The sequence below is a fragment of the Sciurus carolinensis genome, chromosome 10 (assembly GCF_902686445.1).
Source record: "Sciurus carolinensis chromosome 10, mSciCar1.2, whole genome shotgun sequence".
NCBI lineage: Eukaryota > Metazoa > Chordata > Mammalia > Rodentia > Sciuridae > Sciurus > Sciurus carolinensis.
This window is the reverse complement of record NC_062222.1, coordinates 26,557,600-26,583,744: the sequence shown is the minus strand read 5'-3', so window position 1 is coordinate 26,583,744 and position 26,145 is coordinate 26,557,600. Positions and strand designations below refer to the sequence as shown.

Sequence of the window (26,145 nt, the reverse complement as noted above, 5' to 3'; positions counted from 1 at the left end):
GAGTCTGGTTGTTCTATGCTCTAGTGAGTTTTCTATGCATATGTGTACTATTCATTCATATATGGACTGTGTGTTTACATAGCAATACTCATTTCCACCAACTTATCTTTTTCACTTAATGTATTTTGGGTTTACCATGTCAATTTCCACTTTGTTGTTTTTCTGATGAGTACATAAAATTTTTCAGTGTAGCTATACTGTAATTAGTTCATCCAGTCCCTTATTGATGGCACTTAGGTTGTTTCCAGTTCATTACAGTTAGAAACGATGCTGTGATAAACATCTTTATGTTCATATCCTGTTGTATAGATGCCTATGAAAACCTTTAGTGTTTCTTCCAAGGGAGATTTTTTGGAAGTTTCTCTTCTCGTTCATCATTACTTTTAAGTTTTAAAATTTTATATCTGTTTTATTCCCAGATTTCAGCTTCATGATAGCATGGTACTATTCCAGGTTTAGTAGGGCCCATGACAGACCCCTTCCCCATAATGTAGCCAGAATGATCACCCCACTCAGGATTCAAACTCAACACGAAGAATATTTGTGGCACATAGTTGAGTACACTCAGAACTAAGAGTCGGTGATGTTCGACTCATAGCAGTTAGGGTTGGGGACCTTGGTTCTCTGCATTGGTAACCTGCTGTTGATATTATAAAGATGTGGAGAATTTTGATTTGGCACTTTTCCATCATCACATTATGGTTTTAAATAGAATAGCTAAGAGCAAAAGATTTAACTTGTTTTTGCCTCTTCTCCTTTCTAAATATGTCTATTAAAATGTCGTGCTCAGCTGGGCTTTGTTTAACTACTGCAATTCTGCAGCATCTCCCTGCCCATATGTTTTGATTCCTATACCTCCATAAACCAGAGCTTGAGTGTAATTACTTTCTGACATTGTGTTTTGTAAGCTATAAGAGAAACATTACTTTTGCTGTAGCAGCTGTAATGCTGTAAACAAGGTGAAAAATTAAAATGTATACAGGTTTTGTGAGGGGGAAAAATTGTTTTGCATTGGGAGATGTGAAAGGATTATTAGCATTTTATGTCATCCTACAGAGAAAAAAAAAAAAAAAATATATATATATATATATATACACATCATGTTTCCAGGGTGGTTTTAAGAATGTGACTTCAGATTTTTTCCCCCTGGTATGATGGGAGTGAAAATGAAGCTTTGTGTGGAGTATCTGTTGGGTAATTGAAAAGTTTTATCAGCTGGCCTATCACTGCCGGCATACTTAGTGTGGAGCTTCTCTGAGGTTATTGGAAATTAAACTATCAGCAGGCAGTTGGCTCTGGAACAGCAGCTGGTCCTGTATTTATTACTTTTGCTCAAGATGGGCGTGGCCATCTTGATGGGTGTGGCCACCCATTTCTCAGCAGACTTTAGATTTTTTTACTCCTAATTTTTTCCTCTCTTTCCCTGGGGTTATAGTTTATATTTGACCTTTACCTTTCTGCAGTATAATTAGAAACTGTTATTTAGAGTTCTATAAAATCTATATTAAAAAGAGAACTCTGTGTACATCTTTATGATTCTCAGTCTCTCCTTAGGTTATGGTTTTAACTCAAATTAAAAAATGCTTTATATAACTGCTAAGTTTTTATTTGTTTCTCCTTACTGGCATAGCATATACCAGATTCTTCAAATATTTTGATTAGAACTGTAAACCACAAAAGCATATTAATTTCTGGAAGAATCAGTCTGGACAGAATTGGTAAAAACCCATTCAGTAACTCACTTCCCTGTTATCTCATTAACTGCAAACTGCGGTTGATCAGAAACTGGTCATGTCCTTGTAGGTAAAACCCTTCTCAAAACCGGAAATCGGGCCTGTCCCGAGCATCCAATTTCAGGATTGAGAGCTTCCTTGTTGATTAGCAGCTCTTCCACATAACAGATCAGAACATTTGTGTCTGCCCTAGTGACAAATTTTTGTCACTTCTGATCTCAGTCCCGTGATGGGGCAGCTCTCCAGAAATACAGAAGTTACCCCCTGTACAGTGAAAGCTAGAGCATCCTCTCAAGAGGGACCCACGTGTGAGAGTCATTTGGGATTGGAGATTGAGAGTTGGTACCCTTTGATAGTAAAATCTATATTAATCCAGAAAATAAAATAGAAGCAAAGTATGGACTGTCTTGAAGGCTTCAGAGTAACACTGTCTAAAGGACAAACATCCCCTTGATTGCAAACCTGTTTCCCCAAGATGCTGCTGTCCTTGGCAGCTGCCTGGACATGGGTGGCAGGAAGGACCTAAAGTTCATCACCATCTGTTGCCAGTAGTTTCTTGGTAGATTCTGCAGAGAAATTCCAGGTCAGAAACATCCTGAGAAAGTGAACTGTACTCTTCAAAATTTGTCCATATGGTGAATTCTTGTCTTTAGCCATTGCTTTTTAGGGAAAAAAAAATTTTTTTTTAAGAAAAGTTACATTCGTTTGTTCTAATTATAAGGCAGAAACTTTTGAAAAGGGAGGTATATAAAAGAAAATCATTGTGGTTGGGGATGTGACTCAGGGGTAGAGCACTTGCCTAGCATGTGTGAGGCACTGGGTTTGATTCTCAGCACCACATATAAATAAATTAATAAAATAAGGGGTCCATCAACATCTAAAGAATAAATAAATAAGAAAATCATCTATAATCCTACCTGCCCATAGTTAACTTGCTGTTACATTTTCATATATTTTTTCTGGTTTTTATCTTTTAAAATAGTTAATATAATTTTGATACATAGGCTCATTAATGTACTTTTAAAATATTGTTTTCATTTTATTATATGATAAACATTTTTCCATTGTAGTAAATATTCTTAAAAATCATGGTTAAAGTTTTTGACTACATTCCAGGTGTGGTCACGCACACCTGTAATCCCAATGGCTCGGGAGGTTGAGGTAAGAAGATCTAGGGTTCCAAGCCAGCCTAAGTAATTTAGCCATGCACTTAGCAACTCAGTGAGACCCTGTCTCTAAATAAAATACAAAACGGGCTGGGGATGTGCCTTAGTGGTTGAGTGCCCCTGAGTTCAATCCCCAGTACCAAAAAAAAAAAAAAAAAATTTTTTTGCTACAAAAACTATACATGTTTACTATAGAAAGTTTGTAAAAATACCACATGAAAAAGAAAAAAATTAAAACCCTAGTGGTCTAATGGTAACTATTTTTGGTATATCAATGATTTAGTCTTTTTTTCTGCTCACATTTGGTATACTTTTTAAAGGCAAAATTAGGATATGGTATATAATTTCTTTTTCATAAAATAATAGTTTGTAAACATTTTCACATAAAATGATTTTTAATGATGTTCCATCATGTCGATATGCCACACTCTAATTATTTTCCTCTTGTTAAACATTTAGGTTATTTCCAGTTTTTTGCTCTTATAGATAATGCCGTGGTAAGAGGCTTACACGTGCATTTTTTATGAGCACCACTGATTATTTCCTTATGCTGAAGTCCTTGCAGTGGAATTAATAGAATGAAAACTATACAGTCATTCTAAGATGCTCATATACAGATGATCCCGGACTTACAATGACTCAACTTACCATTCCTGACCTTACAGTGGTGCGGAAGCATAGTCCTGCAACCATTCTGTTCTCCGCTTTCTGTAGTATTCAGCATATTACATGAGATAGTCAGCACCTTAAGATGCAGCAGGCTTTGTATTAGATGATTTCGCCCCACCGAGGGCTAAGTCCTTGTTCTGAGTGCGTTAAGGTTGGCTAGGCTGAGCTGTGGTGTTGGTAGGTTAGCTGTTTGCAGGTGCATTTTTGACTTGCTGGGGTTTTATTGGGATGTAACCCTATCGTAGGTCGAGGACCATCTGTACTACCAAACTGCCTTTGTAAAAGGTTTCATTCTCACCATATAGCATTCTTTGAAGTCTTTCTCTGTCCTGCCCCTTCAATGAGTATCAAAAGAAAATAACCAATAAGAACGTTGGTGCTGCTAGGTGTGAAGCGTGCCAGAGGGCTTGCCTATCCCATGCCAGACCCTAGGTTCAACCCCAGCACCCCAAACAAAAAAGCACACCACCAAAAACAAGGAAGAAAAAAACATGTCTTTCAGTTGAATTCATGTCTTTGTGTTAGAATGCCCAGTGTGTTAACTGTGGCCCGTTTTTGTAATTTTTATTTCAGGCCCCCCCAACAATACTTTCCATCTGGGTCTTGTACTGAACTGCAGTCTGAGGGGTCATTCTGAGGGCCTGCAGTAATTGGGTCACCTGGATCAGAGGCATAGACACCACTGCATAACCCTTTAACCTGTATTTAAAATCAGAACTGTCTGAGCTTTAATTGGGAGAACCTTTTAGGTTGATCCAAAATGAATGCAAAAAAAAAAAAAGGACTCTCAGGTCATGCCCAAGTTTGGAGACCTTTTTAGGGCATTCTGAAATAGATTTTAGAAAATAACATTTTTAGCTGTGTAGGCTCTGCCCTTACTGTTAGAACCACTGGTAGAGGTTGTGGATTGGAGTGTGACACGTTCAGGTTCATGGATTGAGCTGCTTAAATGTGAATCCCAGCCTCACCATTTAGGAGCTGGGTTCCCTTGGGCACATTTCTTAATCTTTCCTTACCTCAGTGTCCTCATCTAGAATTGGGACTAATTATAGTACCTCTGTCTTCGGGTTATTATGATAATTATTTAGTTGCCCTGTCAGTGAGAGAAACAGAACCAGTGGCAGGTGTATATTAAAAGAGTTACTAGGGACTAAGGGACGTGATTGTAGGGACTGGCTAGGCAAGTTGGAAATCCATAGGGCTGGCCACAGGGAAGGGAGGCTACCGCGCCCACACACACACTGACACTGCTGTCCACAAGCAGAATTTCTTTCCAGCAGGGAAGCCTCACCTCAGTTAAGCCTTTTCAACTGATTAAACCAGGCCCATCCAGATTTTCTGCGGTTATCTCTGGGTCTTAAATTAACTGTGGATGGCCTCTTAACCACATCTACATAATACCTTTGTGGTGGTATGTAAATTAGCCATTATGTAACTGCGGACTGTAGCCTAGCCATGATAACACATAAAATTGATCATCACAGCGTCTTGGGATCTCAACTAAACCCACTTTGAAGTAGATTTCACTGTCATCTCTGCTTTTCAAGGTCAGGGGATCTTTAGGTCTTCGTAATCCAGAGTTCTTTGAGACAAATGTTTGATAGGTTTCAGTTCTGTCATAAGTAACTGCACAGTTTATGTTATTCGTGGTCCTAAAGTGTTCTCTCTACTTGAGCCAACATCTCTGGTCAGAATGGGACTCGAGACAGGAATATAGACCAGCAACTGCGTGAACACCCTGACCAGGGTGGTATCTGTCTCACACATTAATGCCACCCCTCTGCACTTGGATAGTACTGTGCTTACTTAGAGAAGACCCATTAAGTGTGAGATTGTCAGGAACTGTTGAGTGATCTCACAGGCTTCTGACATAGCGACGAGGTATTATCTTTGGCTACTTGAAGTAAAGATACAGATGTGGTCTTCTGTTAATACAAGCACTGATTTTTCCACATAACGGATGAACTTCCTTTTCTGGGGGGTAATTAATTGCATTCTTTTGAGGATAAACCCCAATCTCCTGTCAGTCTGAGTACGGGATGTCTCTGTCCCCTTCACTTAAAGTAGGAAAAGACAAGCCGCTCAGAAGTAAAATAGCTAATGGAAAAAGCCTGGTAAGCGGGGCTGGGGTTGTAGCTCAGTGATAGAGCGCTTGCCTATCACATGTGAGGCACTGGGTTCTATCCTCAGCACCATGCAAAAAATAAAAAATAATTAAAAATAAAAGTTATATGTTGGGATACTTCCTGGTGGTCTTGGGATTGACCAAAAATCACTCTGGAAGCAAGTCCTGTAACTGATCCTCTTGCAGATTCTCTGTGCCTGCATTTCTTTTTTCTTTCTTTTTTTAAAAGTATTTTGTTTTAGTTGTAGGTGGGCACAATACCTTTGTTTTATTTTGTTTTTATGTGGTGCTGAGGATCAAACCCAGGTCCTCACACATGCTAGGCGAGTGCTCTACCACTGAGCCACAATCCAGCCCCGTGCTGGCGTTTCAGTGTGGTTGGTTCCACAGCTTTGAGTGATGGGTGATGATGTGGCACTACAGTCTTACCCCAGGCAGGGCTGGTAGGTGCATGCAACTCGTGCTTGCCTTTCTCCACATGGCTAGTCCCATTGAAAGGATGGGCACCAGTGGCCAGGTGTCCCTGTGGTCCTCCCCATTTGGCCACCCTTGGTGGACCTCTGACCTATAAATTGCAATAATCAGGTTCTTCCTCTTGAAATTTTACACTAAAAGACACAAAGCTGAGAGCCATGGTTTCTGGAGCTTGGAGATTACTCAGATTTGGGCTTAACAGGACATGTATGCTGATGAACAGAGTGAAAGTGTTGCAGGAGATGGAAACCAAGATGACGGGGTCTCAGAGGGAAAATCAGGGAGAAGATCTGGCACGAGGAGCCACCCTGTTCCCACCCAGGGCTGCACCATGTTCTGCTGGGCTTCCTGTTTGTGTGGATTCCAGAGATGATCCTTGGGTGCTCATAGTATCAGTCCCTTCCCCTTATGTCTTTAGAGTGTCTTTTAGCTTCACAAGATAGTATAATTCCAATTGAAGAAATAATGGTGGGAATATTATAATTCAGAACTGAAAGTTACATTCCCAACATACTTACATTGGCTTCAGAACTATTCCTTACTAGAGCTTTGATTCTAAAATTTATTTCCATGTAGATTAGGGTGCCCTGAATATATTAAGAAAACAGAGCAGATCAGTACTTTGAAATACTTATGGATAAACAAAATCCATGCCGTACAGTATGTTGTATGAAGAGGAAGGTGAATGGCCTGTCTAATGCACAGGCCTTGCCTCCATGAGTAACAGAAGCCTTTGGTGTTTTGCCTTCTTTCACCAACAAAGGGCACCCCAAAACAAAAATGAGAACCTTTTAAATGTGGGGTTTCCTAAAACAAAATATAGCCAGACCCATGAATCTCCAAATATTTATTTGCATATACTCTTTGGCATATTATATGAGTAAATCCCAGAAATGACAAAAGTCTTAAGTCATGTCTAATACCCTTCAAGGACACCTTCCCCATTCCTCCACTACTACCTCTGGTTTAATTCTTCCAGCCCTGGGATGTTCAGTGAAAGAAGAGGACTTCTCAAGGTTCCTTGGAAATTAATTCATACATATATGTGCATGTGTGTGGTGTGTGCGTGCACTCGTGTGTGGTATGCAGCTGTAGGTGAATTATCGTGAGACAGTGAAGCACAGTAGTGAAGAACTCGGGCTCTGGAATTTCCCATCCAAGTCCGATCCCTGGTTTCATCATTCATCCATCGGACCTGAGACCTTGGACATTCAAATTCAAATTACATAAGCTCATCCTATTAATTCCCAGGTCTTTACATGATCCAGAGACTATCAGAGTCCATAGCAGAGACTTCATTAATTCATACTTTAAAAAATCACTCACACTTTTAATTTTATGAGGAGTAGTTAACTCTAAGCCTATCAGGGTCACCACCCAAATGTGGTGGACTACTGAGATGGAATGCTTCAACAGGAATGCTTTCACCCCAAGCCGGGCTTGCTGGTGCACACCTGTAATCCCAGCAGCTTGGGAGGCTGAAGCAGGAGAATCTCAAGTTCCCAGTCAGGCTCAGCAACTTAATGAGATCCTATCTCAAAATAAAGTCTTAAAAGGACTGTGGAAGTAGATCAGTGGTGAAGCACTGGGTTCAAGCCCTCGTGTGGGGTGGGGGTAGGGACGAGTTTAAGATTGGGGTGCTAACAGTGACATCTTCTAAGAATGTCTGTGTGGATTGAGTTCAAAGGTCTGAAGCCAAATTAGATTAGCTATTATTTTAGTATTATTTCAGTGAATTATACATCAAGCCCAACTTTCTTTATTTAAGTTGAATGAAGTAAGTGATTCTTATGAACTGAATTTAAATTGGAATCTTGGAGTTTTAAATTCATATTTAAAATTTTTTTGACCTAGTAAGTAGAATAGAGGTCATTGAATCCAATAATGTCCTATTGTAGATAAGAAAACTGACCTTAAGTGACATGATTTTGCTCACAGGGCAAGTAGCAGCCAGGTTGAAATTGGGCCTTAGTCTTCCAAACTTCACACAGTTGACTTTCCATGTCTAATGACAGTCAAGGGTCCTGACACCTGCGTGCCCCTGTCCCCAAGAATTCACTTACAACCTTAATGCAAACAGATGTTTTATGTACACAGGTGGGTCATCTCTTCTTACTTCTTCCTGACCTTCTGTTTCCTTCTATTTTCATGAAGGAGAGACTCTATATCAGAATTGATATTAAGTATCACTCTTGTTATTGTCTCTGGAGGTTGAACCTGGGGCCTGGTACACTCTCAGCCCATGCTCTGCCTCTGTGCCCCCGCTCTGCCCCCATACTCTGTATTTTTCCTTTTTGAGAATATAGCCTTTCAAGCTCCCATAGATTTCTTCCACTTAAACCTGAGACACAATCACAATTTACCTTTATGTGGGCCTGAGGTTGGAAGAGTCATGGATTTAAAAATAACAAGTCGGGCTGGGTATGTAGCTCAGTGGTAGAGCTTTTGCCTAGCTTGAGCTGGGTGCTGGATTTGATCCCCAGAACTGCAAACAGAACAAAACAAAATCCATGAAACATGAATGAATGGAAATTTGATATCAAACAGATTTATTGGAGTTTCTGTACATTGATATATGTTTGAAAGTGGTAGTCATGTAAACTTAAATTTTTTTTCTTGTGTTCAGTAACCATTTTGCTGAGCATTGAGGTAATTTATACTAAATGTAGAGACTTGGTACCCTAAGGAAATAAATCTACATAAATTTTTGCTCCACCTCGTTTGCCTTAACCCCTGTTAGGGATTAACAGTCTTCTTGTCTCCTAATTTTTTTTCCCTTTTAATTGGTAGTTCTTTGTAAAATACCATCCCGGTTATATCCTGCCTTTACATAGAGCTTGTCAGATAGATGAGTCCTGAGAATGGGCCTGCTTGACCCCGGCTCTCAGTTTGGTCATGACTTCATCTTGAGAAAACATTTGGGTCTTGACAATGTTTTTAATGCATTGACGGGCAGTGTTGTCACTCAGCGTTTACAGTTCCTTGCTACGCTAGGTCCTGTGGGGGATCTTTTCTAGTACCTTTTATAAGGTTGCTGCAGGTGATTGCCCCATCATGGGAATTCTGCTCACTCTTCTTCAGACATTTGGGGTCAGGCTCTGAAGCAAGTCTACCATCCCAACCCCGCCACCAGCAAACCATTTCTCTTTGCTTCTTTTGTTTCCATCTCCTCCTCTTCCTCCCTTCTTGAGATTTTGGAGAAAATCCCAAAATGTCTTGTGAAATGGTTCAACTCAGACTGAAATAGATAAACATCTCCTGGGAAAATTATGACACTGCTTTTAACAAAAAGTCAGAGTATTTATCTGGAAGCAAAAGGTGGAGTATTCTCACACCAGCTTAGGGTATTTAGAAAGGCCCTCATTGCTTTGTCATTCCAACAATAAAATAAGAATGATAACTGCTACCTAAATAGACGGATCTAACTGGTGGTGGGCATTACAGAACAATGAATCTTATGAAGTAGCCTTTGGTTCCAGGTGCCAGCAGGATGGTCTTGCATGAACTGGAAGTTCCAGTTAGTACTGGATTTATCCTGCCAAGCCAGTTCTAAAATTGCCAGTCCTGGACTAACTGGGAATTTGAGGAGTGACTCTGGCTTTGGTTGCTGCAAAGAGGCAATGTTCCTATGCATTTTATTATTTTTAAAGTCTGATTATGCTTTACCCTCTGCTTCAGTTGTATTTAATTTGAATTAACATTTGTGATTAGTCCTATATTTGTGGCAGCTGTTTTGCAGTGAGTCCAGATATCCTTGGGTAGTTCCGTGCCTCCATTAAAATGTGTATAAAAGGCCTGTTTAAGGGAAAAAATGCCCATTTACCCCTCTCTCCTCTCTAATTAACCGTAAGCGCTCTCAATGCAGGGACTGATCCTACTACTTTTGTGTCCAGGACCTAGGAAAACCCCTGGAATATATAAGACACTCAGGAAATAATAATTACATTAATGCTTTTCAAATTCTGTTTATGTTAACTGATTATGTACTTTTATATTTTTATTTTATGCTAGAGCAATAGGGGTTTGGGAAATACAGAGGGTTTTTAGTATTGTTTTGGTTTGGTTTGGTTTTTTGGTAAGCTGTTTTGAAGTTGTATATACGCTGTAAATCCTTTTTGTTACTCATGTTAGGATTGGGGGATTTTTCACTCCTGTAAAGGCAAATTCATTTGACCTCTGCCTGCTATTTCCTCAAAGTGATTGATTGATGATTTGGATGTAATCTTCATTACTCAAAGATCATTAAGTTGATATTAATCAATTGATTTGTTTTTTGCCATAGCAAGTATTTTAAAAAAGAACTTATAAAAGTAATTGTGTTCATTATATAAAACTTGAAAAATACAGACATTGGTAGATGGCAAATTATTCATAATTCTATACCTCTTAAAGAAAACTATTACATTTTGGGCATATGTGGAGGTATGCCAATAAGTGTCTATCAGCTAGCTCTTTGAACATAATTCCAATATGACATTTTTGTTTATATTAATGAGATTTCTTATATTAATGTCCATTTCCATTCATTTGTCATGGCATGAGCAACCTTGCTGATTCAGATAACAGTTTTCAAATGTAGAAAGAATATTTCATTAACTTTTGTGCTTTTCATAATGCTAGTTAGGGGTGTGTTGGGGTTCAAGCCCAGGGCCCTTGAGCACACTAAGCATGTGCTTTACCACTGAGCTACATCCCGGCCCTTCATGATGCTTTTGACAGGCTTTGAAGTTAAACATGTATTGTTAATATTTTCTCGATCACTTTTTTAAATCTTGACAATTGATAAAATGGTAAATTAAGCCCTGGTTTGCCAGTTTCTGTGGTATGAGTAGTCCTAGCAGGGCCAATTCAAGCTACCAGCATGATACCACTGACACTGAATTGGGAAGAGTCAATGCACAGTAGCACCTCATTAGCAAAAGTAAAATTAAGAAAATAATTAGGAAGTGATATTTTAATATTACCTTCATTTTGTGTGAATCATTCAGTTATAAGTTAATACAATCTAATTTTTAATAATGATTCTGTTTGACAACTGGCTTGCAGAATTTTTGAATATCTGTCAGCTCTCATGAGCCACTGTAAGCTGACTCCAGCACACCACTAGGTAAATGTCTTCTTGCTTTTCTTATGTGTGTGTGTGTGTGTGTGTGTGTGTTAGTTCATTTAGGCTGCTTTTCACAAAAATACCATAAGCTAGGCGGCTTATGAACAATAGAATTTTTTTTTTTTTCGCACAGTTATGAAGGCTGGGAAGTTGAAGATCAGAGCACCAGCTCATGTGACGATTCATAGGCAGGGCCTTCTCCCTGTGTCCTTACATGGCAGCAGCAGTGAGAGATTACTCTGGGGACTCTTTTATAATAAGGTCCTTAATCCCATTTATAATGGCTCTGACCTCCTGACCTGATCACCTAGAGGCCACACCTCCTAATACCATTGTCTTGGGTGTGAGGATTTCAACACAAGGAATTGTGGTGATACACAAACATTCAGAGCATAGCAAAACAAATACGGAGGTTTTTAAAGCAAGATTTTGAAAATAAAGCCATGTGCAATGGTGCATGCCTGTAATCCCAGCTACAGAGCAGGAGAATTGCACATTCAAGACCAGCCCGGGCAATTTAGTGAGACCCTGCCTCAAAATAAATTTTAAAAAGGCTGTGGATGTAGTTCAGAGGTAGAGTGTCCCTAGTTTCAAACCCCAGTACTAACGGCGGAGGGGGAAAAGATTTGTACAATAAGATCAGGATCATAGTGACTAGTCAGTAATTTATCTACCTTGTAGAAGTAGACTTCTGGTCGACCGAGCTCCACTGCTTTGACATGGACCGTGCTTTGGGCCATTTTGCTGTGGGAACAGATGAGGACAATGATATAAAATGCCTCCAGGATGGGAAGAAAGAAGAGAAGATATAGGGACAGGGGCAGCATAAGCCCTGTGGCACCTGGGGACCAGCCACAGAATGGTACCAACATGGACTTCCTTCAGAGCGTTTGGAAGCTGTGCTCTGCTCATTCACAGTATGGTGCCCTCTCTTCAGCTGGACCCCACGCCTACCTTCTCATATTCTTTTCTGCAAATTCTTGTTTTCCTCCACTCATGTTGATGCTATTGTAAAAGGCAGATTTGCTTTCTGTGATTCTTTTTTAAATATTCTGGAAATAGAACGACTTGTTTGGGGACTGTTGTAAGCAGTCTTAATGAGCAGTCATCACTACCCTTAGATGAAAACGTCCACAAATACATAATGTGTCATCCTGAAACCCGTTTTTCCGTCAGCTCTCAAGTCTAGAAATCGACTCTACTTTGGGGGATTTCATATAACTGTTGGTAGTCACAGTCCTAAATGATTTTTAATGTTCTTTAACTACTAGATATATTCCTGGTATCCAGTGGAAATGTTTTCCAGTGGTTTTGTGAAAAATGGAAATTAGAAATCAGATGTGGGAGGGTTGCGAGGTCAGCTTGTGTCATGGAGAAATTTTTGAATATTTGTGTAGAGGTTTTGTTCCTACCCACGTTGGAGTTTCTGTCTCAATTCCCTGAGGAGAACAAATCCTCTGTTGTTAGAATGGACTCTGCTTTTTCCATGTCATATTTATGTTCTTGTGACAGAAACTCTTAAGAACTGCCAATATTTGAAGGCCTTGGTTCCATGAGTTTTTTTTAGAAAAAATGTTTTTATTAATAAAATGAAAACCTTGAATATGTGAAATTACATTGATAAGATTCTGTATTTTGTACTTATTTGTTGTTTCGTTATAATTTTCTCCACCATTGATTGAGCCTCTTCTCTTCTGGCTTAGACCTCATTGAATATTTGATGAAAAGATAGAAGGTAATGCGATAGGAATCTCTGGAAGGTGAAAGGACGGGCTTAGCTGATTTTAAACCTTCGATCAAGTGACACAAAGCTAAGAAATGGGTGGCAAGGACATTCACATTTAAAAGATGTTTTTCAAGCTGGAGATATACGCCTGTAGTCCCAGCTACCCAGGAGGCTTGAGATGGGAGGAGCGCTGGACCCCAGTCCCCAGGTTAAGGCCCCGCTGGGCCACATAGTGAAACCCTGTTTCAAAATAGATGAATGAATGTTGCTTTAAAAAGTTATTTGGTGTGGGAAAATCTTGTAGTGTCTTATGATAATTTGTGCATTTTTATTGATAATAACATTAATTTAACTTGTTAAAGTATCTGCCTCTTTCATAGAAAGTCTGGATTTCCAACTGACCTAGTTTCTTCCTAAGTTTTTGGAAGTATGAATTAATTAATATTTTGATCAGTTTCAGATGCTTAAAATATGTATTTGTTTTTGCACTAAAAAAAAAAAAATTGGCAAACTCTCATCCCTCGTGGCAGTTTTATTTCAATCCCTTAAAAACAGAAACATGCAATCGTGTTTCTAACCCTTTTCTTTCTCTACTGCCCTCCACTCAACCTTTTCCTAAGCTTTTTAGTAGTAGTAGTAAGAGTTTTTGTTTTGTTTTGTTTTGTTTTTGTTTTTTGGGTAGAAGAATATTGCACTGGTTAATTTGGATGAATTTGGTCTCATTTTAAAAATATCACATGTTGGAGTTAAGGGATCTTCCCTCATGGACACATGCCTGCACGCACCCCTCAACATATTTTGTTGCTAGTCCAGTTCCAAGTATCAGCTGCTTCTGAAATGTTTGAGATTTGTTTTTGATTTATTTTTGTTTTGTTTTTAGTTGTAGATGAACACAATACCTTTATTTTATTTGTTTTTTTATGTGGTGCTGAGAATCAAACCCAGTACCTCCCAAGTGCTAGGTGAGTGCTCTACCACTGAGCCACAACCCCAGAGTTTAAGATTTGTTACTGATTTGCTTTTCCTACATGTCATTAGACAGCAGACACCTATGCTGTGCAGCTCTGTCTCCTAGATTTCAATAATGAGTGATTCAAAATGAGCTAGAAGTTATGTCAAGCTGGGTGCAGTTTCATACTCCTGTAATCCCAGTGGTTTGGGAGGCTAAGGCAGGAGGATCTCAAGTTCAAGGCCAGCCCAAGCAATTTAGCAAGTCCCTGTCTCAGAAGTAAAAAGGACTGGGGAAGTAGCAAAGTGATTGAGTGCCCCTGAGATTAATCCTTGGTACTGGGGGGGAAAAAACTAAATGATGCCAAAATGAAGACCAAGGTATATTGGTCCACACTAATTGCAACCCCATTAAAGAATCAGACCTTCTGCTTTTCCTCTAAACGTTTTTTTTTTTTTTTTTTTTTTTTAGTTATAGGTGGACACACTCTCTTTATTTTATTTCTTTATTTTTTATGTGGCTGAGATCAAACCCAGTGCCTCACACATACTAGGCAAGTGCTCCACCACCCAGCCATTACCCCAGCCTTTTCCCTCTAAACTTAGTAGTTGTGTATGGAGTCTGTTCCTCTCTTCTCCCTCCATCCTTCCTACCTTTTCCTTATCTATATTTTCTGTGCCCTAAAAGTCAAATAATGTGTTAATCAGATACAGATCAACACATACCTTCCTTTGATTTTTCAATGTCTCTCCAAAGACACCAAATTAATCTCAACTTATCTTAGTATTTTTTAGGATATTTTTAATTGTAGATGGATAAAGTACCTTTGTTTATTTATCTTTATGTGGTGCTGAGGCTCAAACCCAGTGCCTCACACGTGCTAGGCAAGCGCTCTATCACTGAGCCACAACACCAGCCCCTCTCAGTTTATTTTAAAATGAGAGATTTGTCCATGCATCAGAGAAGTAAAGGAATAACTAAAAGCTGTAGCTAGAAATATTAGAATTAACAACTATGTTCCATAAGTCTGTCATAAAAAGTATTGCCAGGTACACTCTGAGTGTGTGGTAGCAAATGTAGGTGGTAGTATTTGCCACCTCCTGCCCTCAGCCATCTGCTGTCCTTTTGGATATCAGGACAAAGAGATTAGAGAAATAGATTATATGATCTGATGAGAACCAGCATATTGTATTCTTTGGTCTATTCATTAAAAAACAAAACTATAAAGCAGATCTTTCTAGGTAGGTGGTGAGCTAGTATATTATTAGAAGCTTGAGTTGGTGTGTTTTGTTGTTGTTTGTTTGTTTGTTTTGTACCAGGGATTAAATCCAGGGGCACTCAACCACTGAGCCACATCCCCAGCCCTTTTTATTTTTTATTTTTCCGACAGGGTCTCGCCAAGTTGCTGAGGCTGGCTTTGAACTGGTGCTCCTGCTGCCTCAGCCCCACCCCCTCCAGCCTCTGGGATGACAGGCGGGCGCCACCACGCCTGGCTAGAAACTTGAGTATATTTATCCATGGACAGAGGGCTTCAGCTTGCTGTTTCTTATATGTAGGTGTTAAGACTATATAAAGATGGACCGTGAAGTAGGAAACATCTGCCTTTCATTTATCCTCGTTGAGTATGACCAAGTGACTGTTCTTTGAAATTCCACCAAGCTTCCTGTGGCCTAATTTCGCTTGCCAGGCCGTGTCCCTTGCCAGTCTCACGTCTGTCGTAGGGTTTATGCTAGGTTTTCCCTGACGTCCACAAGAAAGTGTTCAGAGAGCTATCACCCCATTGCGTATAGGTTTTGAAATCAGAATGACAGGTTTTAGGGAACTTGTGTTCCTGAATTTTCTGTTCTTTTTTTCCCCTTAGTAAAGAACTTCTCTTCACGTCTCAAAGTCATTGTTAAACAGGGTGTAACTGGATGAGTCAGTTGTTGTGAGAAATTTGTTCTTTACATAGGACCTGAAGTATTTAATGACACGGGTTATGAGCATGTCAAGAGGACTTTCAAACTTGCCTTAATTTTCAAAGACTTGTTATAATATTTTTTAACTTATGATTTATATGCAGCATCATCCCAGCATATGTGTGGCCTGAAAAGGGGATTATAATTTAGTAGAGAAAATGATGTGGAAAAACACTTCTGCTCCAAGGCTTTAAAAACATACATGAAAAATTCGAATTTTTTAGAAACATAGAAATCCAAATTATAAGACCTTCTCTTGCCTGTGGGCTTCTTGCTGGACTCTGGGCTACCTGTGGTCAGCATCCATGTCCTGGTTGGTCTTGTTTCTCTCCTGCCTGGCATAATGCCTGGAGTAGCATGGGCAGAAATTTCTTGGTTAAAAATTAAAGTATACTCTTAACAGTTTTAGGTACAAAATTGTCTTTTAGTCAGAAATACCAAATTCATCAACTAATAATACAGAAATTTTGAAAATTGATCTCTATGGGTTGTGGATGCCCCAAACTGACACTGCCGTATACTTTCTAATTCTATCCCTTGTGTTTTCCTAGCATATGATAGACATCTCTTTAAAATTTTGCTCTCCTTGAGCCAGGTGTGGTGGTGCCCACCTGTAATCCCAGTGGTGCGGGAGCCTGAGGCAGGAGGATCGCAAGTTCAAGGCCGGCCTCAGCTACTTAGCGAGACCCTAAGCAACTCAGTGAGACCCTGTTTCAAAATTTTAAAATAGGGATCTGGGGATATGGCTTAATGGTTAAGCACCCTTGTGTTCAACCCCTGGTATCAAAAACAAAACAAAGCAAAACAAAAAAACCTTACTGTGCTCTTCTTTTAATGCCTTTTACCAATAAATAAATCCTAATTATAAAATGTAATTATTTTTTCCTATTTTCTTTCTTCTTTTTTTTTTTTTAATACTAGGGATTTGAACTCAAGGGCCACACGCATAGTCAGCAAGTGCTCTACCACTGAGCTACATCCCCAGCCCTTTAAAGCTTAATCCCTTCTATTACTATATGACTACAAAGGATAGGATTTGATTATAGCCCTTTTGTCTTTTTAGGTTTCTTTTATTTCTTGTTTGTTTTGTTTTGTTCTGTGGTTGGCCTCGGGGATCAAACCCAGGGCCTCAGGCATGCTGAACTCTACCACTGAGCTAATTCCCAGCCCTCTTTTTAGGTTTTCTTTCTCTCTTTTTTTTTTTTTTTTTTTTTTTTTAATTGATACTGAGGATTGAACCTGGAGTCATTTTACCACTGAACTACAACCTCAGTCCTTTTTAGTTTTTATTTTAAGACAGAGACTAAGTTGCTTAGGGCTTTGCTAAGTTTCTGAGACTGGCCTTGAACTTGCAATCCTCGTGCCTCAGATCCCAGACCCCTGACCCAGCTGCCGGGATTACAGGTACCACTGCACCTGCATCTTGTTAAAGTCTGCATAGATTATTTTAGGTTGATTATAGAGGAAAGGTGTTAACCCCAGAGAAGATTCTTTTTGGTTATTTAATCCCTTGGTTTATCGAATAAATGTTTATGACACTTTATACCTCAGACCCACAGTCCTCAGCATTTCTCATGTTCACGTGTGAAGAGGTTAGATGTGCACACATGTTGTAATAAGTGCCCCTGTTCTTAGGTGCTGAGTTGACATATGTGACATATCTTTCTCAAACCAAGTTGTACCTGCTCCACGTCACAGAACATGACCTATTCGGACATGTTCTATCAAATTAATGTCACTTTTGGTTATTCTATATTACAATAGTTTGAAATTAGCAGCACATCAATGAACAGTTTGTATTGCTTATTAATTGGGAACTATCAAAGCCTTAGCTTATGAAAAGCACGCTCCAAACAATCATATACACCGAAAAACTAAGTAGGCAGAATTACCCTTGAAACTATTAACTGACATTTAAGATACTGTGTCTGTTACCAAATTAAGTGTCATGATGGAGTCTAAATACCATCTCTTAATAAGGTCGACCTTGCCAGTTTTCCATCTATTAGTAGAGAGTTCTCTAGTGTGCACCAGATGCTCATCAAGGTGACACTTGATATGAAAAACACCTATTTTTAAACCTCAGACCCAGACACTTTTGGCAAGATGTGCATACAAGAAGTAACTGGGAATTGAGACCAATGGGACAAAGCCAGCAGCCAAATTCTTCCCGAGGACTTGCTTCTTAGATGGATTATAGGTGGAATCTCTAGTACTATTTAAATTATGTTTCTTTCTCCGTGAATAGGGTTTGAGTCCACACTATTTCAGTGATTCAGTTCCACAGAGTCACACGTTAAAAATGAAGAGAAGACATTATTTCTCCCTGAGAAGCTTGTGGTCTAATTAGGGAGTCGAGACACACATGTGTGGAAAAGAATCTTAAAGAGCTGGAAAGGACAGGGCAGTGTATTCCAATTTGAAGTGAACTGTAGTTATAAATAACACAGATGAAAGCCTCTTCCACAATCTTTGAACCTTTTTATGGAATCTGTTTTTTAATAGACTTAAAGAAATATGAAATTCAGACTTCTGCAGGTTCAGGGAGTCCCTGAGCATGGTGTCTATTAGTGTAAAGTGTCCGGGGAAGGGCGACCTGAAAGAACAGAGATCTGTTTCCAGTGGGGGAAAAACACATCACAAAAACTCGTAGTTTTGCTTTGTTCTCTTAGCTTTGTCTTTGCTTTGGCTTCATGAGAAGCATGAATGTGAAACTCAGAATGGTTATAAGTGGTAAATAATAATAATCACAGCTGAAATGCAGACTATTTACATGTGTAAGGTAGGGTTATGATAACTCTAGGTCCACCCAACTGGTGTTGGCAGGATAGTTATAAAAATTTCAGCTTCATATATTATAAACTACAGAAATTTGTATATAGGAAGCCAGAGTAAGAAATATAACTGACAGTTTTTGCAACTTACATGTGTTCAGTGCTATGAATATATTTGCTTCTTTTTTTCTTTTTTTTTGAGTCTTAGCAACCAGCCAGAAGGTAGGCATAATATTCTCACATCACAGCTAAAGGGACAATTCTAGCAAGTAAGTGGACTGACCGGGTCACATAGTAGAAAAATAGGGTTCTAGCTGGTTGCAGGTTCTGTACCCCTCCCACTACAGTCTTGGGCTCCAGGGGACACATCACACCTCCACTGGGCTTTTCTCTCCCCACCCTCCATGTTTACAGATAAAACTGTTGGTAGAATTCATTTTGAGGATTTAAAAATGTGTGTTATGTTAATGTTACTCATTTCAATAGTTATTAGCTTTATTTGTCCTGTAATGAAATATGTAAATATTAGTTGCTTATATGATTTTCTTGTCCTTGAAAAAGATGAAGTAGAAAAGTTCCCGTTGAACTGGGTGACACGTATCTATAATCACAGCTACTCGGGAGACTGAGGCAGGAGGATCCCAACTTTGGGACCAACCTCAGCAATTTAGTGAGACCCTGTCTCAAAATAAGGAAAAATAAAAAGGGCTGAAGATGTAGCTCAGTGGTAAAGCACTCCTGGGTTAATTTTAATTACTACAAAGTTAGGTAGGTAGATTGATTAATAGCACCTGATGAAACTCAAACTCTTATTGATCTTAATGAACATAATTGGACTGTCAATATTGAGGAAAAGGTGAGTGAACTCAGAACTAATGTAACATTTCCCTAAAGTGTTCAGAAAATTAATGAAAAATTCTATGTAGTTTTGCTGTAGTTTTTAACTTTAGCACAAGAGATTCCATGGGCTGGAGGTGTGCTCAGTGGTAGAGCATGTGCTTAGAGTGTGCAAGTCCCTGGGTTCGAGCCCCAGCAATTCTCCGCCAATTGGATCTAAATTATTTTCTTTATGCATCTTTATTCTCTTAAAGCATGGAGCTTATCAGAATATTACAACTATGAGGTATTTTGTTTTCTCTCATTTCAATTAACTACACTTACATTTTTCCATTCTTCACAGTTGATCACATCTGGCCCTGTAAATACATAGGTGGTAATATTAACTTAGACACTATTAAAATGGCAGATCCCTCCATATTTGTCTCTATGGCAAATATAAATTGCTAAGACTTTTTTCTTTCCATTATATAATACATTGCTTTAATCTAGCAGTTATTATAGGGTAAAACAACTAAAACAATATGTAAATGCACTGGTGGAGAATGAACAGCTCAGCCTTCCCCAACCAGGGGGCCTGGGGAAGATATATCGTCAGGGTCAGATCTGAGATGGGTCTGCCTTGACCCCAACTTTTGGTCCCCTGGGATCTGGAAGCCTGTTCCCCTGACCCTTCACCCTTCTTTTGGAAGGGTCTTTGATGGTCACACCTCAGGAGGGTTTTATCTGCCCCACCAAGAACTAGGGGACCTGATATTAGGGCAGCTGCATTTAAAGAGCAGAAGGCAGAAGATCTGGAGGAACTGCAAGAACCAGGACAGAAGCTGATGATAAGTTCCGAATGGAGGAAAGATTTTAAATCATTGTAGGGGAGTAAACTAAATCTCCCCCCTCAAAATTTTTTCTTTTCGAAACATAAGCTAAATTGTTAGGGCTGCTGTCTGAACCACAGTAGACCCCAAAATAGGAGCCTGTCAAGGACTGTGTGTTGTCAAATGTTTTAGATAGCCCTAGAGATTTTGAACAACCATGAATAATGATAATAGCAACTCAGATTTATTGAATACACTTTGTTCCAGGCCCTTTATAAAATGCCTTAGCAGGTTCGCCCTATTCTTTACAACAGCCCCACCAGGGAGTGTTAAGTTTTCCCTGCTTCTATGCATGAGGAAATGAGAGGCCTTAGAGAAGCTGAGTGATTTGCACCCAGCCACCAGCTAGCAAGTGGAGGCACCGGGAATGAGTGTGGGCTAGTGGGTTCCAGAGCAGCCCTCCCTGCCCGAAGGCTCCCAGCTCAGACGCAAGGTCAACACACAGATTCTCTCTGCTGTTGCACCAGAAAGTCTGCTCTTTCAACCTGCTCGCTTGTTAGCCCTGTTACTTCCTCTATATTACCTTATTTTGGTTCTTTTTAAAAGAGGTTTTATAGAAAGCCTCTTTTTAAAAATCAGCATTGCTGAAAGCAGTTGTGTCTTCATATGATAGTCCTGCTTCCTGGTGTGAGAGGCCTCCTGGAGCTTTTATTTTTTTCCCCTTTCTTGCAGAATAGTATTTAATCTGTTTTGTGCTGCTGTAACAGAATATCAAAGACTGAGTAATTTTATAATGAAGAGAAGGTTATCAGCTTGTTCTGGAGACTGGGAAGTCCAAAAGTGAGCAAAGACTGGCATCTGGTGAGGGCTTGTTTATTGGCAGAAAATGAGATCAAGAGAGCGCGTGAGCACGCGCCCAGCTTGCCTCCGTTGTGATGACAGCGTCAGTTTGCTCTCGAGAGCAGTCCCCTCGTGGCCTAACTGCCTCTCCTTAGGCCCTTCCTCCAGTTCTGTTTGATTGGGGATTAAGTGTCCAAAACATGCTTTTGGGAGAGATGTTCAAACCATAGCTAGTATATTCTTGAATGTTCCTCCTTGAAAATGAACCGGTATGTTATTTTGTCTTCCTAAAGTTTTATCTATGTGAGAAACAGATTACCACAAGCATAAATTTTAAAAGGGCATGAATTTTAATATAAGTATAAATTTTTTTAAAACTTTCTGAAGAGCGAAGAATTTTATAAACAAGAAACCTCCACCCCTTACACCTTACCATACACTAAACTTTCATAAATGGTTCTAAAAGCAGTTAGTCCTTCTGGTTTGAATGAAGACACGACAGTAACAACAACACAAAACAAAAACAAAAAAATCCCCCTTTTAAACTAGTAGCCTAAACCTTTGTGGCTTGAGGGCCTTGACCAACGGGTGGGCAGAGGCTCAGCTGAGTTTCCTGAGCTGTCCCAGGGCACACACAGGCAGAGCCAGAACCACCCAGCTATTGAGCAGAATGCGGGGCAAACAGAAGATCCTTTTATTGTTAGGTGGTGATGTTTAAATTCTAATCTTAAGAAACTGTTATCCCACTCCTCCATTTATACCCAAAGGACTTAAAATCAACATACTACAGTGACACAGCCACATCAATGTTTATAGCAGCTCAGTTCACAATAACTAAACTATGGAACCAACCTAGATGCCCTTCAACAGATGAATGGATAAAGAAAATGTGGTATATACATACAATGGAACATTACTCAGCTTTAAAGAATCAAATTCTGGCATTTGCTGGTAAATGGATGGAGTTAGAGAATATGATGCTAAGTGAAATAAGCCAAACCCAAAAAACCAAAGGCTGAATGTTTTCTCTGATATGCAGAAGCTAATTCACAATAAGGCAGGTGGGGATAAGGAAGAATAGAGTTACTTTAAATTAGGTAGAGTGGAGTTAAGGGAGGGAAAGGGGTATGGGGAAGGAATGATAGTAGAGTGAAACAGACATTATTGCCTCATGTACATGTATGACTGCATGACCGATGTGATCCTGCAATATGTATAATCAGATGGGAAATCAGTTTTCAAAATGTATAAATGCATTCTACTGTCATGTACAACAAATAAAAAATAAATACAATTTAAAAAGAAAGAAGAAATGGTTTTGGTCCTTAGGTCAGGTTGACTAGATAGATAATGATGTTTTAGATCTGATGTGAGAAGACAGAATTTCAGTGCCTGACACAGAGAGCAGTGAGCAGGAAAGCTCTTTGGAGCACCATGCCATACCTGACTTCCGGTGCCGTCCGGAGCTTCACTGCCAGGTGCAGTGGTACCTAGGTGTCCGTGGAAGCAAGTTTAAGGCAAAACTTTATTTTTATTTATTTACACAGAAGATGTACTTCATCAGGCCCCTCATTTCCTATACAACAGCTTAAATACCAAGGGCAATTTAAAATTTCTCTTTAGTTTTTGATTTCTGAAGATGATAGGCCCGTATCTGCTGTATCTAACTTGTTGATTGGCACCATGTCAAGTCCCAGAATGACCCGGCCTTCTGAATAACTCTTTAAAGAAAGACGACTGTGTAACATGTTTTCTTTCTTTTATTTTCTAGCCAAGGACCCTTGTCATCCATTCGAGCCGTAATCAAGAGATGTAAGTTTGTTTGCTTTTTTCTGCTCTGTGTTTCCCTCTGTTATAATTTTAAATGATGATACAAATTTCCTGCAAGTGATTGTGTTTGATGAATCTACAAAGCACCCAACAAGAGTAGTTTCTCCCAAGAAATAATAAACCAGTTCAAACAGGTAGTTTTCAGCTTTATTGATAAGCCATTTCTTCAGAACAGCACCATTCTCTTACAGAATGAAGCTGTTTAAAGTGTAGCTGTGTCGTTGTGTCTGTGATCTGATATAATTTTATGTAACCATTTGCCATAGTTAAGACATCTGATGGGCTTAAAAAATATTAAGCCCTGTCCTTTTGATTCAGTTGCTTTCACTGGTGGTCTCTGCGGTACCATTTTGATGCTGTATAAATGTGAAGCTGGGCCCAGACTTACATGTCAGAAGGGCTGTGGGTAGAGTTCCCGCTGCAAGGACACACTGATGTGAGCTTTACCTCTTGCTCTTGGTACAGGACTATAAGACTTTTTTAAATAAAGTGCTCTGTTAAAGCCCCTTTTCTGAATAGAACATGGATTACCAATTATAGAAGAGAATGAAGATGGAATTTTAGGTGTTTTCATTGATTTGAGCTGCGGTTTCCATGCTGAGGACCTGCTTTAGACACACAATTTTTGAAGTTTTTTGTGATACTAGAGATTGAGCCCAGGGTATTCTATTCCCAGCCACCACCCCCACACACCTTTATTTATTTATTTTTGTTTTTTTGGTGCTGGAGATTGAACCCAGGAACACTCTACCATTGAGCTACATCTCTAGCCCTTTTAATTTTTGATTTTGAGACAGGGTCTTGCTAAGTTGCTGAGTCAGGCTTCAAACTTGCAATCCTCCTGCCTCAGCCTCTTGAGTTGCTGGGATTACAGGCATGTGCCACCATGCCTGGAAACAGAGTTTTTGATATTTAGTTTGAAGTGAAGATGTTCACAGGTCATGAAGAACATGCATTTGAACCATTCCAGTGAAAATTTTATAAGATGGCAATACAGAAAAATAGTCCATGTTCTCCACCCCTTTTATTTCTGTGTTGGCATGCCACCACGTATGATGAAGAGGATTGGGACATTCAGATGAAAACTTCATGATGGTTTTACATGTCTTAGCACACTTGGGGTGGACTAGGGGGCAGGCAGAGAATTTAAATAGGGTATTAGGGTCTCAAATTTGGCCAGGATTTCGTGGCTGGTGGTACAATTTGAGGTAGTGAAATTACAGGCAAATTCCTGGAGGTGACTAACCATTGAGGGAGAAAGTATACAGGATAGAGAAGATGACAAGGGGCAGAATCTGGTGATGTCTGAGGTCACACTGTGTCTTCAAGAGACCGTAAGGCAAAAGACCCATGGCCAGAACACCAAGTCCTTCTGTTGAGGGCCCTCCTTCCACAGGTCCTGGCTGCCAGCTCCTGCTGTCCCTCCCGACTTCTTATCTTACCTCTCCGTGCACTCCAGGACTTTGTCAGGGATGGTCCTCTGCCCTTGACTTCCCATAGGTCCTCCCGAATGGATCTTGCTTCTCCTGAGTCCTCTGGGCCCAGCAAGGCTTGAGGAGAAGCTCAGGAGAAATGGGCCAGAGGCTAAAAAAGGACGGTCAGAATATTAGGAAAACCAGGAGATGGTTGTGTTAGAAGTCGGAGTAGAAGATTTTGAAAGGAGTGGGTGACCAGGATGAGTCTAGGTCATCGTGTGTGACGCTAGGAGGTAAGTGGGACCTTTGAGAGCAGTTTCATAGGACACTGCAGGTGGAAGCCACGCTTCATCAGGACAGTGGGTGATACGTGGGTGCTGGGACATGGCGGCAGGCTGCTCTCTTACGAGGTCGGGGTGGCAGAGGAGAGGGAGGGGCCTTGGAGAGGGATGTTGAGGGTGAGGAAGCTTGCAGACATTGAGGGCTCCAGGCAGCCTGGAGTGGGGAGGTCCTGCTGGAGCAGGAGAGAAGAGGAAGCTGTAAGACAGCAGAGGAGACGGGAGGAGGTGAGCCAAGGGAAGACTCTTGCTTTCCATCTTGGGTGGGGTTTGTTTTCTAACTAACCCAGTTGTCTTTTTTGTTGTTGTTGTTTTTTTAACTTGTTCTTTTTAGATATATATGACAGTAGAGTGTATTTTGACATATCCTGTGTACATGGAGTTTAACTTCCCATTCTCGTGGTTGTACATGATGTGGAGTTTCACTGGTCATGTATTCATCTATGAACATAGGAAAGTGATGTCCCATTCGTTCTACTGCCTTTCCTATTCCCATCCCTCTCCCTTCCCTTCATTCTCCTTTGTCTAATCCAGTTAAATTCTGTCTGTCCCCTCCCCACCCCAAAATGAGTCGGCATCCACTTATCAGAGAGAAGATTTGGCCTTTGGTTTTTGGGGACTGGCTTATTTCACTTAGCATGATAGTCCCCAGTTTTATCCATTTACCAGCCAATGCCATAATTTCATTCTTCTTTATGGCTGAGTAATATTCCATATTGTGTGTGTGTGTGTGACATTTTCTTTGTCCATTCATCTGTTGAAGAGCACCTAAGTTGGTTCCATAACTTGGATATTGTGAGTTGAGCTGCTATAAACATTGATGTGGTCATGTCACTGTAGTATGCTGATTTTAGTCCTCTGGAGTGGGATAACTGTCACCTAGCTGTCTTTTGAGTCTTACATGTCAGTCACTTTGTAAACACTGAAGAAAGTCCTGTTTGTATTTATTCCCAATGTTGGGCAGGAAGGCCAAACAAATCCTCCTAAACAAAGAGCAAGGGATAATTGTGCCACCCCCCTTTCCTTTTTCCCTTTTTAACTATTCTTTAAGAAAAAGTGATAAGTAATTTTTATCTTAGCCAGTTCATTAAAATGTGTACCGTACTACCCTAGACTCAGTCCTCTAACCCTGCCAGGGAGACAGAGTATCACATTTTAAAATAAGTATTCCTTAAATGGTTCTGGTTCCCATAAAGCCACGTGGTCCATCTCTTCGTGTTCCTTCTTGTGAGCCCTCAATATTTTTGCTAGCTTTTTGTTTTAATTGATGTTTAGGATTTCATATGCTTCCTGTCATTAGCTTTTTAAGCGAAAGGTTCGGGGTGAATTCAGGATTATTCCTTGAAATTCAGATTGAACTGATATTGATTATGCACCACAAGTGAAGAACTG

The 26,145-nt window shown here is 39.9% G+C and overlaps 1 protein-coding gene across 8 annotated transcripts in view; it reads left to right on the top strand.

The window, feature by feature from the left end:
* Nucleotides 1-26,145, top strand: part of Sh3d19 (SH3 domain containing 19) — a 175,524-nt gene that overhangs the window by 98,149 nt on the left and 51,230 nt on the right. For 7 of the 8 annotated variants that reach the window (XM_047566142.1, XM_047566141.1, XM_047566140.1 and 4 more), the window contains exon 3: nucleotides 22,942-22,982. In XM_047566142.1, the coding sequence (XP_047422098.1) occupies nucleotides 22,942-22,982 (41 nt within the window). Of the gene's footprint in view, nucleotides 1-15,430; nucleotides 15,502-22,941; nucleotides 22,983-26,145 lie in introns of those variants that run through there. The other variant, XM_047566143.1, reaches the window with a different exon arrangement.